At 60.6% G+C, this 15,695-nt stretch overlaps 3 protein-coding genes across 3 annotated transcripts in view; all 3 read right to left on the bottom strand.

Moving 5' to 3' along the window:
- Nucleotides 1-1,737: 1,737 nt before the first annotated feature.
- On the bottom strand, nucleotides 1,738-5,111 carry TXNIP (thioredoxin interacting protein). The gene is given in 9 exon segments (XM_027702829.1): nucleotides 1,738-2,330; nucleotides 2,418-2,566; nucleotides 2,682-2,838; nucleotides 2,938-3,194; nucleotides 3,295-3,397; nucleotides 3,683-3,787; nucleotides 3,789-3,831; nucleotides 3,922-3,994; nucleotides 4,669-5,111. Coding segments are annotated over 9 exon segments (1,176 nt in total). The 5' UTR covers nucleotides 4,919-5,111; the 3' UTR covers nucleotides 1,738-2,291.
- Nucleotides 5,112-10,496: 5,385 nt separating this feature from the next.
- On the bottom strand, nucleotides 10,497-14,584 carry HJV (hemojuvelin BMP co-receptor). Its single transcript, XM_027702830.1, has 4 exons — nucleotides 14,283-14,584; nucleotides 13,744-13,905; nucleotides 12,707-13,209; nucleotides 10,497-12,306 (listed from the first exon to the last, which is right to left on the bottom strand). Exons 1-4 carry the CDS (start codon nucleotides 14,347-14,349, stop codon nucleotides 11,680-11,682), a joined length of 1,359 nt encoding a protein of 452 aa, XP_027558631.1. The 5' UTR covers nucleotides 14,350-14,584; the 3' UTR covers nucleotides 10,497-11,679.
- Nucleotides 14,585-15,109: 525 nt separating this feature from the next.
- Nucleotides 15,110-15,695, bottom strand: part of SF3B4 (splicing factor 3b subunit 4) — a 23,081-nt gene continuing 22,495 nt past the window's right edge. The window contains exon 5 of the mRNA XM_027702837.1: nucleotides 15,110-15,142. Within this exon, the coding sequence (XP_027558638.1) occupies nucleotides 15,110-15,142 (33 nt within the window). The remainder of the gene's footprint in view (nucleotides 15,143-15,695) is intronic.

The raw sequence follows: 15,695 nt of genomic DNA, 5'->3' as shown, positions 1-15,695 counted from the left end.
GGGGGGAGGCAGCTCTTTTGGGGGGGAGGTGGCTTTTTTGGGGGGGAGAAAGGCATTTTTTTTTTGAGGGGAAGTGGTTTTTGGGGAGGAAAGAGTGTTTTTTTCAGGGGGGAAGGTTGTTTGTGCCTCGGGGTGGGGTGGGAGCTGCTCACATGAGCCTCACGCGCTGCCCCCCCCCCATCCCAGTTCCTGTTTGGGGCCGGTTTTCCCTCCCCTGGCCACGAATGTTCCAACACTTGTTGACTTCCAGCTGCTCCCTGGGTTTCTCTCCCCCTTTTTCTCCCCCCCTCCACCCCTTTTTCTCCCCCTTTCTTTCCCTCTTTTTTCGTCCCCCCAGGGAAGGTGCCCCCACCTGGCAATTCCAGGACTCCCAGAGCTTCCAGAGGGTGGGATCTGCCCCCCCCACCCCCTGCCTGGTGGGGAGGTGCCCCAAATCCCTTGGAATCCCTTGGGATACGTGTGTGTCCCCACCAGCCTCAATGTCCCCCCCCTCCCCGGATCCGCTCGTGTTCCCACCCCCTTCCCATCCCATATTCCCACCCCATCCCCATCCCATATTCCCATCCCATCCCATCCCATCCCTGGGGTGTCTCACTCCCCCCCTCCCAGTGCTCCCAGTTTATCCTGGGCCCTCTGGAAGTGCCGGGAGCCACGGGCTGCCTTGAGGGGGGGGGAGTTTGTCCCCAACCCATGGAGGGGTCCCCAACTATGGGGGTCCCCCAAAACCACGGTGGGATGGGGAGGGGGGGGTGAGGGTCTGGCTGCTCCCCCAGATCCATGTGGATCCTGCTCCAGAGCTGCTCCAGCACAAAGTCCAGGCAGGCCAATGGGGGGAGGGAGAAGGTTTATGGCCTTAATTAGTTTAATTGGAGCTGTAAATTGGAGGGGGGGGTCAGGGCGACTGTGGGGTTCATCTCCCCCACACACACAGTGGGGGTGGGATTTTGGGGGCAGTGGGATTTTGGGGGCGGGGGCTCCTCCTGGGCCTTTTCCAGGGGGGGAAACACCTCTTTGGAGGGGGGTGTGTGTTATTTTAGGGTCTCCAGGGGGGACTGGGGGCTTCTCCTTAATTTTTTGGGGGGGGCCCTGGGCTGCCTCTGCCCCCGCAGCCTCCCCTGGCCCAGCCCATCCTGCCTATTCCTGGCCCGGAGCAGGGTGACCCTTCACCTCCTTGGCCCGGAGCCGGGAATGGCTCTGGCTCCGAAGGGAAACTGAGGCCTGGCCAGGAATAAAGCTGGGGGGGCCAGCGGGGGAACCGAGGCTTGGGGGGTTTTTTGGGGGGGCTCCAAGTGGGCGAGGGGGGAGGGAGCAGAGCCAAGGTCTTGGGGGGGCTCCAAGTGGGAGAGAGGGGAGGGAGCAGAGCCAAGGTCACGGCCCGTTCCTCAACACCTTTCACCCACATTCCAAAAAAAGAGCCGGAGCTGCAGAGGCTCCTGCAGCAGCCCCAAAAAAGGCAGGAATATTCCCCCACCCCCGTGCCTCAGTTTCCCTCCCTGTGCCCATTTCCCTCCCTGTGCCTCAGTTTCCCTTCCCTGTGCCCGTTTCCCTCCCCGTGCCTCAGTTTCCCCTCACCAGCACGACTTTTCTGCTCAGTTTTTTCCCCTTGGAAAAACCAGGAGACCCCCCCAGGGCTTCTCCCAGGAAAACCAGAGATCAGGAAAAGCAGGTCAATCCCACCCCCAAGCTTTCTGCTGCCCCCCAACCATCCCCTCCCCAGGAAGGACACGAGGTGGCAGCTCAGTTTCAACTCGTTTATTACAAATTTTGCCCCCCAGGGGCCACGAAAAGGTACAAAATCGGCGTTTTTTGTGCTTTTATCCCCCCCCCCCAAAAAAAACAAACTATGTACAAAACCAAAGAGTAGAAAAGGCGTCAGTCGTGACAGTGGGGGCGTGTCACGACAGGACGGATCTGTGGTGTCACAGTGTCCCCCTCCCTTGGCCGGAGCAGCGCCCGGAGTTCGGGAATTAGGATGGAATCAGAGCCGAGTGTTTCCCGCCCGTCCCTGCGCGAGGACGGGCAGCGCGGCAGCCGAGCTTTTCCAGCCCTTTTCCAGCCGGATCCGCCCTCATCTCTCTCCTCTGCCAGTCCACCAAGGCTCTCCGCCAGCTCGGAGCGCCCGGGGTTTTTTTTCTGGAAGGTTCCAGCGCCACCTCAGCGGTGGCTCCTCTCAGGAACGCGGCCGTTCCTCGGGAATGTGGCAGTTCCTTGGGAGCGGGTGCCCTGCCGCGGGTGGGCGGCACATGGAGCCGAGTCCGGGATAAGCGGGAGCGAGCCGCCGGCTGCGGCGCTCACTGCACGTTGTTGTTGTTGGCGACGCAGGGATCCACCTGGGCGACGGAGCAGGGAGCGGGTGAGGGAGCTGGGCCGGTGACCCCGGACCCACCCGGCCCATCCCGTGCCGGTGCCGGGCTCACCTCCGTGTAGGTGGGTGGAGGCATGAACTTGAACTCCGGCGCGTACATGAAGATGGGGCTGTCGAATCCGTCGGGATCATCCAGGAGCGGTGTGGTGGGGCTCTCCAGCCGGTGATCCTCAGGAACGATGTCCAGATAGCACGGGGGGGCTGTGGGAATGTAGGGAGATATCCGTGAGCTTACCTGTGCACCCTCTTCACCAAGCCCCTCGGGGTATTATATCCCCACGCTGTGATCCCACCTTGTGGATCCCACCCCACTCACCCTCTGGAGCATCCGGGAGGTTCAGGTCGACCCAGCTCATCTCGGAACTGGTCTGACTGGCCATGCTGGAGCTGCGGCTCCCGATGCCCGAGCGGCTCCCAATGACCAACGGCAGCTCCAGGATGATTTTCTTGGAGCCCGGGACGCTGACGTAGATCTGCAGGGGGAGAGCCGGGATTTAGGGGTGTTGGGATGGGATCAAGATCCCCAGGAGGAGGAGGAGGATGAGGAGAGGGCGAGAGGATCCCCCACTCACCTGCAGGAAATACTCCACACGCAGAATGTTGCAGCCCAGGATGGAGGGTTTGAGCTTGCGCACGCGGATGGTTTTGCCGCGCCAGGACTCGGAGGTGCCCGAGATGATGTGGTTGCCACGGACACAGGAGAGTTTCTGGCAGAAGACCTTGGTCTGGCCGTTGGCCAGGTAGGTGTGCTTGGCCACGATGGCCGCCTTGGGCACCACGATGCGCGAGCACGTGTTCTCAAAGTCCGCGTTGATGCAGATCTCGTCGCCTGCCAAGGCAAGGACCCAGAGTTAGGGATGTCTGGGCTTTCCCCTTCAGGTCCCACTCTCACCTCCCTCCCCCCATTCCCTGTTCCCAGCGATCCTCACCTTCACAGAAGCCTTTCCTGTCGATCTGGGCGCTGACAGACACGCGTCCGTCTGGGATGAACATACAAGACACCTTCTTCTCCTTCTTGGCTGCAACTGGGGACTGTGGAGAAAGGGAACGGTCACACGCTGGCCCCATCCTGCCCTTCCCACTCCCTCCTCCCTCGCTTCCTTCCTTCCCCTTTTCTTTGCAACCAAGCCTCAAGTTCCCCTTGAGGTGCAGAACCCACCCGGCCCGGTGTCGCTTTCTGGAATTATCCAGAGCTCCTTAATCCCACCCTTAATCCCGCTCAACCCAAAGCCGATTAGACACGCCTCGACACCCTGGGGTCGGGCTGACCCTCCCCAAGGGCTTTCCTCCCAAGGCTTTGGAGTACTCGAGGCTCACCAGCAATTCTGGGGTGTTCACATCCACGGGATCCATCACCTCGAAGCGTTTCTTGACCTGCTGGGGGGGGGAGGCAGGGCGGTCCAGGGATGGCTTCCACCAGTAAATCAACGCAGCCGTACTTCCCCTTGAATGTGGTGCCCAGCGGCCTGTAGACACACAGGGGGTCACTCCAGCGCCAAAACATGGATTTTCCAATTTAATTCCACCCCCAGAGGCAGGTGCTGCCTCATACTCACCCCTGGGGCAGCTCAAAGCCGAACTTGTACTCATACTTGTTCCCAGGTCTCAGGATGACGGAGCCGTCATCATCTGTGGGAGAAAAGGGGAGGGAAACATCAGATGGAGCTCCAGGGTGATCCTTGGTTCCGCTTCCAGTGGTGACGGAACCAGAGGTGTTGTGTAACACCTGCCCCCGCCCCGGGAACCCCGTGTCCTGTCCGCGCTGCTCCCTTCACCTCACCAACACCCTGCGGGGCAGAACACAGCGTCCCGCTGGCCCCACCCCACCCTCAGCTCCTCCTTATCTCCCAGCTCCAGCTGTCCCTCCTGGTTATCTTTGGGACACTCTCCCAGTCCCTCTCTCTGTACTCGGAGGAGGCTTCTCATCCAGGGCGTGATCCCTGTGCCCCTCCTTGTGTTCTGTCACCAGCCCCTGCTTGTGGTGCCCGGACACACCACAGCAGCTCCCCAGCCTCTGATTTTGTCCCTCAGCTCCCCAACTTCGACTTGACTTGGCCAAACCCTCGGAAGTTCCTAAATTGCGCTGGGTTAGGTCGTTTCTCCCGGACTAAAGGCACAACAACTCTGTGTTGGTGACCAAGTGACCCACCACAGCCCCCACGGTGCCAACCACAGGAGCATCCGAGGCTCTTTGCCCCCTCCCAACCCCTCTGCCCTTGATCCAGCCCCACCACAGCCCCCCACGGGGCCAAGCCCAGGGGCACAGTTGGGTTGGGGGTACCCGTCCAGCCCCGAGCCCTCACCCGTGGGCTGCTCCTCGAGCGCCAGCACGTCCTCGAAGCGCAGGTACTCCATCTCCTGCCGGCACTGGGCCGGGCCCTTGGCCCAGGTCACTTTGGCCACCCCACACGCCAACACCTTGACGGCGTTGACGCGGGTCACCTCGGCCACCTCCACGACCACACGCCCGGCCACCTTGTCCCCGCTGCAGTAGATCTTGTCGGGCTCGCTGAAGAGCACCACGAAGCTCTTCACCTTCTTGAACATCACCATGGCTGGGGCAGCGCGGGGACGCACAAAGCAAAGCTTGGAGCAAGAAAGCCCGCTTGGAACCAGGCGAGTCGCAGGCACAAGGGCCGGTTGGACAGACGCTTTGTTTTGAGGCGCGGGGAGAGATTTTCCGAAGTTTCTCCGCGCCTGCAGCGTCCGATCCGCCCGTTGCCCTCAGCGCTGTGCGCTCAGCCCTGGCCGCCGCGCCTTTTATAGGCTCGGGCTCCCCGCCCACCCCCCCCGCCCGCGCCTGTTGCTGCCGGGGCGCCACGCCGAGGGCGCGTGTCCAGGCGTGCTGCTCGCGTGATCAGCGCGCCCATTGGCTGCCGCCGCCTTGTTTACAACGGCGCCGGCCAATCAGAGCGGCGCGAGCGGAGCGTGGACAGCGTGTGAAGGAGAGGCGCGCGTGGTCAATGAGGAGGATGGGGGGGCGGGAGCCGGCCGGGGTTGAGTGACAGCGCGGAGGGCCAATGGCGAGCGAGGACGGGCGGTGGCGGCGGCCAATGGCGAGCGCGGAACAGGATGTCATGTTCCCAAGCGCTGGGGCGGGGGGGGGAGCGCCGGCCCCAGTTTGGGACGGGCCGCGCTGTACTGGGACAACTGGGAGCGGCCGGGCCGGCCCTGGGGGTCATCGGTGGGGTCACCCCCTTCCTCAGTTTCCCCCTCACCACTCAGGGCAGCCTGCCCCCCTCCCAACCTCCCCGGAGCCCCCCACCCCAACCCCCGGTATTTGGGGTAAATAAGGGTGGATTCGGGGTACGGGGTAGAACCAGATCCTGGGGTGCTCCCTCAGTCCCTGGGATGGGGGGGAGGCAGGTATTTGCCCCCCTCTGCCACTTCCCAGAGCCCCCCCTGGCCTCCCCTCGACCGTCTCTGGGGTACCCCACTCCTCCTTATTTGGGGTAAATAAGGGTGGATTTGGGGTACGGGATCGAACCTGACCCCGGGGAGCTCCCTAAATCCCTCTGGGGGGGATTTTCCCCCCTCTGCCACTTTCCATAGCCCCCCTGGACTGCTCTCAACTGATTCTGAGGGGTTCCCTCAGCCCCCCCTCTGTGGTATTCCCACCCCTGCACACTCCCCCCATTATTTGAGGTAAATGAGGGTGGATTTGGGGGTTCAGGATCAAATCCTTCCCTCCTTCTGGGGTGTGCGTGTGTGTGGAGGTTCCACCACCTCTGCCACTTCCCACCCTGTTTCGGGAACCCTTCTCACTCCATCTTCCCCAAAATATCCCCCCCAAACCTTGATCCAAGGGGCAGCAAACACCCACATCCACCCCACAAACCGTGGTCCCGTTTTCCAGCTGGGATTTGGGGAGTGGGACAGTGTTTAACCCCCCCACAGGAGACTTTGGCCTCCGAGAAACTTCCCTGGGTCAGGGCGGTGGCTCTTTCCTCCTCTTTTCTCAGCCCTCAGTGCTTTCCCAGCTCAGGAAAGTGCTGGGAGCAGAGGAAACGGGAGAACAATGTTCATGGAGCCACCCAGCACTGGAGGAATGGAAATGGGGGCTCCCGGTGCTTCCCACCCCGGTGGGGAACAGGGAGGTGCTTTTGTTGGGAGTTGTCCTTCAGAGGTTGTTTGTCCGAGTGTTCCTGGCGCTTTTCCTGCCCTTCCATCCCCTCCTTCCCCCCGGAGTTAATTCACACCTGATCGTATAAACCGATAAAGCAGCGGATAAACCGTGGGGCATAAACTGCTCTCCTGCCAAACCGCAGGACAGAATTCCTCCTTGGGAGGGAATTATTCCGTGGTTTGGTGCGGAATGGAGGAATGGCACCTTTTTCCTCCTGTCCCCATTGTCTCCCACAGGGAAAAAAAGCACTAGATTAACGGAGAATTAAGGATTTGCTCTAATTTGGCCAAAGGTGGGGAGGTTTTTTTAGCTTTGCCAGCCGTGGGATATTTGACCCCTCGGATCGGTGTTCCCGTCGGAGCCGTGTTTACGCTCTCCCTCTCCAGTTCCCGGGGGTGTCCACCTTTCCAAGGAAACCGACCTTGGACTGCTCGGACACATTCCAGCAAAGCCAAAGGGCCTCGAAGCCCAAAGCCAAGGAAATTGCCAAGGATATGATCCAAGGCACGTTTCACATCCCAAATCCTCTCCGAATTGCTCCAGACCTGTCAATCAGTGCTGACCTTTCCCCCCCTAACCCCCATCTGATTATAAGCCCTCCCTCCTCCCTGCTGTTGCTGGAATTCCCTTGCTCAGGAGAAGGGGCTCAGGCTTGCTCCAGGAGCTTTTCCCACACCGACAGCACCCCTGGATGGATCCGGGGAGGTCGGGAACGCCGCGGCATTTTCGCTTGTAAAAAGCCAAGTTTCCCAATGCCCTTCAAAAACAGGGGAATCAGGAGGGGAAACCACCAGGAATTCTGGGCGAGGACAACCTCCTGCTCCCACTAAACTGCTGTTTAAGGCATTCACCCCCCTCCCAGCTGCTTTCCCGCAGGATCCTGGTGCTTGGAGGATCCCCCACTGCTGAGGGGGAGTGGATTGGGAGAGCGATTGGATCCGTGGCTTTTCCCGGAGTTCCTGGCCGGGGGCAAGAGGTGGCCAGGCCGCTGTGACTAACCCTTTTTCCCAGGCATAACCCACTTCCAAAGCCACGGAGCGAGAAACTGGGGCCCTGAGGTGACTCACTGGGCTCGGGGTGGGTCCCGGGGAAGGAACTGGGCACGGCACAGACTTGTTTTCGCCGGCACAGCGCCCGGCGCTGATAAGATCCGTGTTTTTCTGCTCCAGGTTATTGGGATCAGTTGCCAGGAGAAGCCACTCTGTTCCCGTGACAGCCTGGCCTTTGTCCCGGCTGTTGGACAACCAGCCCTGAGCCGGGATCGCCGGCGAGCCGGGGGGCACCGGCAGCCCCGCAGCCTCTCCGGGCTGTTTGCTCCATGTTTTTCACCATATATGGGCCCTTCCAGCAAATTCCCGGCTGGGAGGGGCAGAGGGGGCTGGGAAGGGATCCACAGTGGCTGGAGCGTGGGGACAGAGTGTCCCGGGTGTGCGGTCGGGAGCTGGGGTGGAAAAGGCATTTCCTCCGGTTGTTTGTGTGCAGGGAACATTGGGAACGGCTCCCAGCTGCAAAACGAGGGACTGTGGGACTGGGATGGCTCCTGGAAAGCCACCGCTTGTCCCACGGCCAGGATTTCCAGGATTGGAGGCTCCGGGTTGGTTCCTAAACCACAGCAGCGGGTTGGGGGTGGAGGGGAAGGTCTGTAGGGCCTGGCTGGAGGCAGGGAACGCTCAGCTCTGCGGGATCGCTGGGATACAGAGGTTTGACACTCGTCTGGGATCTTCCAGAAGCGACTGGGAGAGCTCCTGGGGCAGATCCTCACTGGAGATTCCCCAAAAAACCCCTTTTTTTTGCTGTTTTATCCCCGGCAGAGGCTTGTGCCCCCCCATGTTTGAGATTCTCCAGGCACACAGATCAGGGTCCCCTTTCCCCCTCCCCCGAGTGGGGACAAGTCCTCTCAGGGCTTGGGCAGGAAGATTTTCCCCCTGGAACCCCACTTTTCCAGCTCCTACTGGAGACCAGGATGCAGACGGTCCCGCTGCCCGTTGCTTCTTTGTCCAGGTGGGATTTCTTCCCTTCTTTCGTGCCCAGATGGTGTTTTTGGAGCAGGAAAAGCCCGAGATAAGGTTCCACAAGAGCTCAGCCATCCATAAACAGGGAGGAATTCAGATTCAGGGTCTGGAAAGTCCCGTGTTTGTCATCTGCTCGGGGCAGGAAGAGGCGGCGACATCAGCTCTGCTCCGGCCGGGAGGATGTGACCTCCCCCAGCTCCCAGCAGAGCCTCCCCAGGCAGGTTAGGTGGGATTTTGGGGATAAATTCTTCCCCATGAGGGTGGTGAGGCCCTGGCACAGGTTTTCCAGGGAATTTGTGTCTGCCCCATCCCTGGAAGCGTTCGAGGTGAGGTTGGATGGGGCTTGGAGCCCAGCTGGGATAGTGGAAGGTGTCCCTGCCATGAATGAGATTGTCTTTAAGGTCTTTTCCCGCCCCAAACCAGTCTGGAATTCTGTGATTCCTGGTTGTTTGGGGTGAGGATGGATACATCCCATGGCTCTGGAGCTCTGAGGGTGCTGGAGCCCTCCCCGTGCACTGACTGCTGTGGACACCTAGAGGCTTTCCCAGGAATGGCAGAGGAGGATTTCCATCCATCCATCCATCCATCCATCCATCCATCCATCCACCCACCCCTCGCTGACACAGAGGGACAACAACAACAAAAAAAAAGGGTGACAAAGCTCTCCTGGAACCCCTTCAGGCCCTGGATAATGCTTGGAGGTCTCTCCAAAGCCTTCTCTTCCCCGGGCCAGATCCCACAACTCTCCCTCGCAGCCTCGGACCAGCTTTGGCTGCTGAAAAGCGGGAAAATTTCCGTGTTCCTTTGCTGCTGGGAGCTCTCCTGGCCGTGAGCAGCCCCGGGGAGGGTGGACCATGTGTGTTCTGAGCTGTGGACGCTCCGTGGGGGCTCAAACCCATGCCGTGGCCTGGCGGGGGTCCAACCACACAGGGGGAACGTGCCGAGCATGGGATGGGCCCAGCCCATTCCCCGGATGATTCCATGCTCCTCCTCGGTGTGATGGGGACGTGAGGCCTCCCAGGGACGCCCTGAAGCAGAGGACAGACCTTTCCCCCCCGCCGGGAATAAAGGAGCGGAACGTCGGCGCCGATCCCAGCTGTTGATGCCGACGAGCGCGTTTCCATTGACGTCAGCGGACTTTGGAGCGACCCTTCGCCTTCCCAGCCCGGGGCCACCTCCCAAAAACAACCCCAGCGGCCCCGTCCAGCTCTGGTGCGAGCCCAGGTTGGATTGTTCCACATCCAGGCGCCCAACCTGGGTGGCTGGAGCTGGGGGGGGATCGGGGCCTTCTCCAGGGAGTCGGGACCAGAGGGGAGATCTAGGTTGGATATTTGGGGGAATGTCTTCATGGAAAGGGTGTTCAGGCACTGGAACACTGGAACAGTGTCCCTGGGTGTGCTCAACAACAAGTGGACGTGGCACCCGGGGACATGGGTCGGCGGTGGCCTTGGCTGGGGGACAGTTAATGATTAATGATCTCAGAGGCTTCTCCAACCATAATGATTCCTTAATGATTCCATAACTGATCCACAACTGCTCTTGGGTGTCATAACCCAGCCCAGCTGGGCAGCTCCTGGTGTGACACTAAAGTGGAGCTGCCAAGCCTCAAAACTACAACCAGAGCTGTCTGGTTCAGGGGCAGCTCTTCAGAATTTTCAGTCTGGGAGCTCTGGGCTCCAAATTTCAGAGGTGGGATCCTGAGAGAGATCCCATCTGAGATCCAGGAAAGCACCAGGCCCCGGAGCTGGTGGTGCAGGCCATGGGCTGCCAGGGGGAAGGAGAGTCCAGTTCCATTGGGAACCCTCCTTTCCCCTGTGGAATTCTTGTTGATTGGCTCCACTGACCACCAACTCAAGGGTAATTATGTCCTGCCCCATCAAATCAAACACGAGGCCTGAGCCGGCAAAAAGCTGCTGTTCCACACCCTGGAAGGGGCTGAATTGATTTTTATTTATTTCATTGATTTTGATCTAAATTTGTACCTATACATTTATTTTTTTTGTATAAAAATCGATTCTTTCTTTTAATATTCCTGGATGGGGCCAGTCCCATCTCTACCAGGAGAGATAACCCTGCTCCAGAGGATTTTCTCCCTTCAGAGGATCTTATTCCCATGAAGGATTTTCTCCCCATGGAGTGCTGCAAGGCTCTTCCTGCAGCTCCATGGGACAGGGGTGGCCAAGTTTTTAGTCCTTTGTTAAAAATAAAGGGAAGTCTTTCCTATAGAAAACATTTCTCCTTTAGAACTCCGGCTGCTTTACTGAAATCCTCTGAAACACGTGAAATTTGCCCTCCCCTCTGCAGTCCTGCACCTTCCCCGGGGGGTTCCCCTGCCCATCCGTGTGCCCAGCTGGCTCTTTGCCATCAGGAATTCTGTTTTCCAAGCGAAACCCCCAATTTGGGTTGGATTTGAGGAGCGGCAGAGAATCTGGGCCCAAGGGAGAGAGATTCCCAAGGGGTGTTTTTTCCCTCCCTGAAACCTGATGCTGGTCCCAAGTCCAGACCCGGCTAAATCAAGTCTGCAACAGGTGCCAAGACAACAAGGAAAAATAGCAACAGTGGCCTGGGATATCCGAGGCCTGAGGCTCCACAGCTCCCACTGCTGGAGATCAGCCTGCTGTTTGTCCTGGAAGAGGAGAAGATGGACAAAACTGGTTCCCCCCCTCGGTCACAATGCTCCCAAAACCGACTCATGGCCTTGCTCTGCTTCTGGGTGAAGGGTCCCAAATCCACCAAACTGCTAAAAACTGGGATTTGGGCTCTGAGTCCGTTATTTCTGGATTTGTAGGGCTCCTGAACGAAATTCTGCTGGATTAACAGCAGGAGAAAGACGGGAAGTGAGTTATGGGAAGGCTCTGAGGGGCAGAGGGGGTTTCTAACCCTGGGCGTTTATTTTGCTGCAACGTCACATCCTTAGGGAAAAAGGGACACGTGAGAATCGAACCAAAAAAAACTGGGATCTGCCTTCAGGAGAGGAGCTGGGATCAGCTGGCACCACCCACGTGAGAGCAGTGAGTGCAAACCAGGGGTTCACCTCTCCCCTCTCCCGCGGTCCAGGTCTCCGATTCCTTTCGGCTGCGGAGACCCCTGATCCAAGGTGAGGCGTCTTTCCCGGTCGCAGCCACGGCTCCAGAGCCAGCCGCTCTCCCAGGTCCCACACGGAGCGGGCGGGGGGGTTAAAAGTGCAACAAAACCACCCAAAGAGCAGAGCTGAGGAGGAGGAGGAGGAGGAGGGGGGACGAGGACATGCGCGGGCAGCTCGCCCCGGCCTGGAAGATGTGGAGCTTCTCGGCGTCGGGCAGGAAGAGCCGGGCGTCCTCCAGCGCGCCGCGGGCCGCCATGGTGAAGTTGGCGTCGCCCGAGGTCACCACGTCGAAGACGCACGACTGGAAGTAGACGTCCTCCACCGGCAGCATCTCCCGGCACAGCGCCCGCGCCGTGTCGGCCGGCACGCGCCCGCGCCCCCGGGGGCTGCGGGACAGGCGCTGGCTGCGGGGGCAGCCGCCCACGCACAGCTGCAGGTCCTGCTCCTCCGTGAAGGCCCGGGCCACCTCCTCGGCGGCGCGGATGGAGAAGGAGAGCTGGCGGCCGGCCTGGCGCACGGCGATGGTGGTGCCGATGTAGGCGGCGCGGATCTCCACGTGCCGCCCCGGCGCCCGCTCGCGGATGGCCAGGCTGCTCCCGCCCGGCCGCGCGCCCCCGTTCACCGAGCCGTCCTGGAAGGCCGCCGGGACGTTGTCCAGCTCGGCCTGGTAGACCTTCTGGTCGATGCATTCCTTCATGTTCTTGAATATGATGGTGAGCTGCGGGAGGGAGATGAGTGCAGTGGCCGCGTCCCCGTCCCAAGGTGTCCGGGGTATCCCAGGATATGCGTCCACCCCGCTGATCCATCCCTGAACCATCCCTCCCACGGTTCTTTTGGGATAACAGCAATCTTTCCTTTCCTTCTTTTTTTAGCACCATTTAAGCAATGGAAAACAGAGACAGAGCCAAACCTGGCAAGATCCTTCTGGGTACCCCACGGACCGTGTCGTCACCCCGTGACAATGGGAGCGTTTGAGGGTCCCCTCGACAGCCTTCATCCCTCTTCTCCCTCCCTCCCCGCTCTCCCTGGGTCTCGCCGAAGCAACTCCTGCCCTCCCCAGGTATTTTAGGGAGCCCTGCCCCCGGCTTTGCCGCCCGGCCCCGTCGCAGCAGCGTTACCTTGCTGGTGACCGTCGCGTTGGACCCCTTGGCCACCGGCGAGCTGGTGGCCTGCACAAACAGGTAGTCGTTGTCCAGCAGCGGCCAGGAGCCCTCCACCCGGCACGTGTGGAAGTCGTGGTGGAAGGTGCGGATGTGGGGGTCCCCGAAGGCGGCGCAGTGCTGGAAGGCGGGCGGGCGGCCGTGCTTGTAGAGGAAGCTGCGCTCGTAGTCGCAGACGTCGAGCGACTCGAAGCCCTGGCGCCCGGGGGCGGGCGGCCGGGGCCGGGGCGGCGCCGTGGGCCCTTCCTTGGAGCAGTTGTTCTGGATCATGAGGTCCTCGATGCCGTGCACGGCCGAGTGGAAGGCCAGGTCGCCGCGGCACGTGCGGGCGGTGCGGCGGGTGCAGCGGGAGTAGGAGCGCAGCGCGGTGCAGAACGCGGCGCCCCGGCCGGGGCCGCGCAGGGGCAGCGTCGCCGCCACGTACTCCGAGTTGCAGCGCAGGATCTTGCACTGGGAAGAGACTGGGGGAGAAGGGATGGGGTTGGGCAAGGGCGGCCCCCGCTCCTCCCACCGTCTCCCACCGTCCAGACTGCTCCAGATTCACAGGGAGACCCTTCCTGGGAGGTCTTGTCACCCTGTTCTAACCCACTCCAAATTCCCATGGAAACCCTTCTTGTCTCCCTGTTCTAACCCATTCCAGATTCCCATAGAGACCCCTCCTGGAAGGTCTTGTCACCCTGTTCTAACCCACTCCAGATTCCCATGGAAACCCTTCTTGTCTCCCTGTTCTAGCCCACTTCAGACTCCCATGGAGACCCTTCCTGGAAGGAATTGTCTCCTAGTGCAGGGCTTGGTCCCTGGGATGAATTTGGATCTCCCAGGGTGCAGAGCTCAGTCCTTGGCGTGAATTTGGGTCCCCTGGGATGCAGGGTTCTGTCCCTGGGATGAATTTGGGTCCCCTGGGATGCAGGGTTCTGTCCCTGGGATGAATTTGGGTCCCCTGGGATGCAGAGTTCCCCAGTCCCTGGGATGAACCTGCCCGTGTGGATCCTTACCATGCCTGCAGAGGAGGAGGAGGAGGAGCGTGCGGAGGAAGAGGCCGGGGTTTTCCAGCTGTCCTGGGCTCCTACTGCCGGCAGGTCTCCCCATTCCCATCCATGCGGAGACCGGGGGGTCCCTCACCCGCCGGCAGCTCCCGGTGTCATCCGGCAGCTCCCCTGGAAGTGGAGCAGAGGTGGGATCAGAGAGGGCCCTGCAGCTGCCACCGAGTCCAACCCAGCACTTCCACGGCCACCAACTTGTCCCCAGGTGCCACATCTGCCCAGCTTTGAACGCTTCCAGGGCTGGGACTCCACTGCTGCCCTGTGCATCCCACCCCAGGGCATGACCACCCTTTCCATGAGGAAATTTTCCCTGATATCCAACCTAAACCTCCCGAGATGCAGCTTGAGGTGTTTTCCCAGGGTGTGGGTGCTGGGCACTCTAATCCTCCCTCGGTGTGGGGACACCACACATGTGATTGGAGCACCCCTGGGTGCCAGCACCGTGTCCTGCTCGTTGGACCCTCATTCCCACTTTCCCGCTGCCCCCTCACCTGCATCAGCCTCCTCAGGAAACCATCCAGCTCCCTGCACCCAGAGCTCCTTCCCTGCGGGACACATGGGTGTCCTTGTCACCAGCTCTGCCCCAAGCGACAGCTGGAGAGCTCCGTGGGATGACCCGGGAAAATTCCAGCCTCCCTGGGCTCTTCCATGGCCTCAGATCCAGATAAAATCCGGGGTTCTGGATGCCTGTGCCGGGGGTGGGGAGCAGAGCCCCCCATGCAGCACCGTGCTCCCCTCTCGAGCCACCTTTGCTCCGTCCTTTCCCCCGCGGGGCAGAGGTGGGGGATGACATCGATCCTCCTAAATTTAGCCGGGCTCAGATCCAGCTGGGAAGGACGGCCGGGGGGGCAGGGGGGCGGGGGGGGGGGGGGGGGGGGGGGCACAGGAGCTTCAGGAACCCCCAAACCCTGGGGGCCGGGGGGTCACATCCCCCGTGGGAGCTTCCCTGGAGCTCCGTGGGTTTCCTTCCTGGAAACCTCCCACCTGCACCCCCAGGAGTGAGTCCCTGTGGAAAAGCACCGTGCTTTTCCCTGCGGGATGTAACCTCATAGGGAATGGGATGTATCCCCACAGGGAATGGGATGTATCCCCACAGGGAACGGGATGTATCCCCACAGGGAATGGGGTGTATCCCCACAGGGAATGGGATGCATCCTAATAGGGAATGGGATGTATGCCCACAGGGAACGGGATGTATCCTCACAGGGACTGGGATGCATCCTAATAGGGAATGGGATGTATGCCCACAGGGAACGGGATGTATCCTCACAGGGACTGGGATGTATCCTCACAGGGAATGCTTTTCCAGCATTTTCTCTCACAGCTTCCCCTCCTGGGGCCCAGCCAAGTCCTGAACACAAACACGGCCCGGGCCGAAGGTGGCCGATGCCCCCAGGGGTCGGTGACCGCTGGGCCACGCCGGCTGCATTCCCAAAATCCCACCAGCCCCTGTTTCTGCAGGGAGGAGGAATGGTCAAAAATGTCCAGGCCAGGATTTTCCAGGTCCCTTTTGGAGGCCATGGGAGAGGCCAGGGATGGGAATCCCAGCGTTGGGAGGGACAGTTTGGTCCCTCAGCGCCCCAGCACCCACAAATCCCTTTGGAAATCAAGTTCCTGCTGTTTTCCAGGCCTGGGAGCGAAGCCTCGTGCCCACCTGAGCCCAGGAGAGCTGCAGCGCTGGGATTGGGGTGGGAAGGGAAGTATTTGGGGGAAACAGGATTTGCTAAAGAGCTGGAAGAGGGGATACCAGGTTGGGCCATGCCTACAGTCAATCCCAAAGGATCCACTCGTCCTTCCACACCGTGCTTGGCATAAATCCCATCCCTCCATCCCCAGCACCTCCCAGTGCTTCACTTACCCCAGCAAATGCCACGGGATGGGCACCAAATCCCCCCGGACCCTCC

Source organism: Neopelma chrysocephalum, unplaced genomic scaffold (genome assembly GCF_003984885.1).
Source record: "Neopelma chrysocephalum unplaced genomic scaffold, ASM398488v2 Primary Assembly neopelma1_197, whole genome shotgun sequence".
Classification (NCBI taxonomy): domain Eukaryota; kingdom Metazoa; phylum Chordata; class Aves; order Passeriformes; family Pipridae; genus Neopelma; species Neopelma chrysocephalum.
Note: the sequence above shows the minus strand (reverse complement) of the source record. Positions and strands in the feature narration are given on the sequence as shown.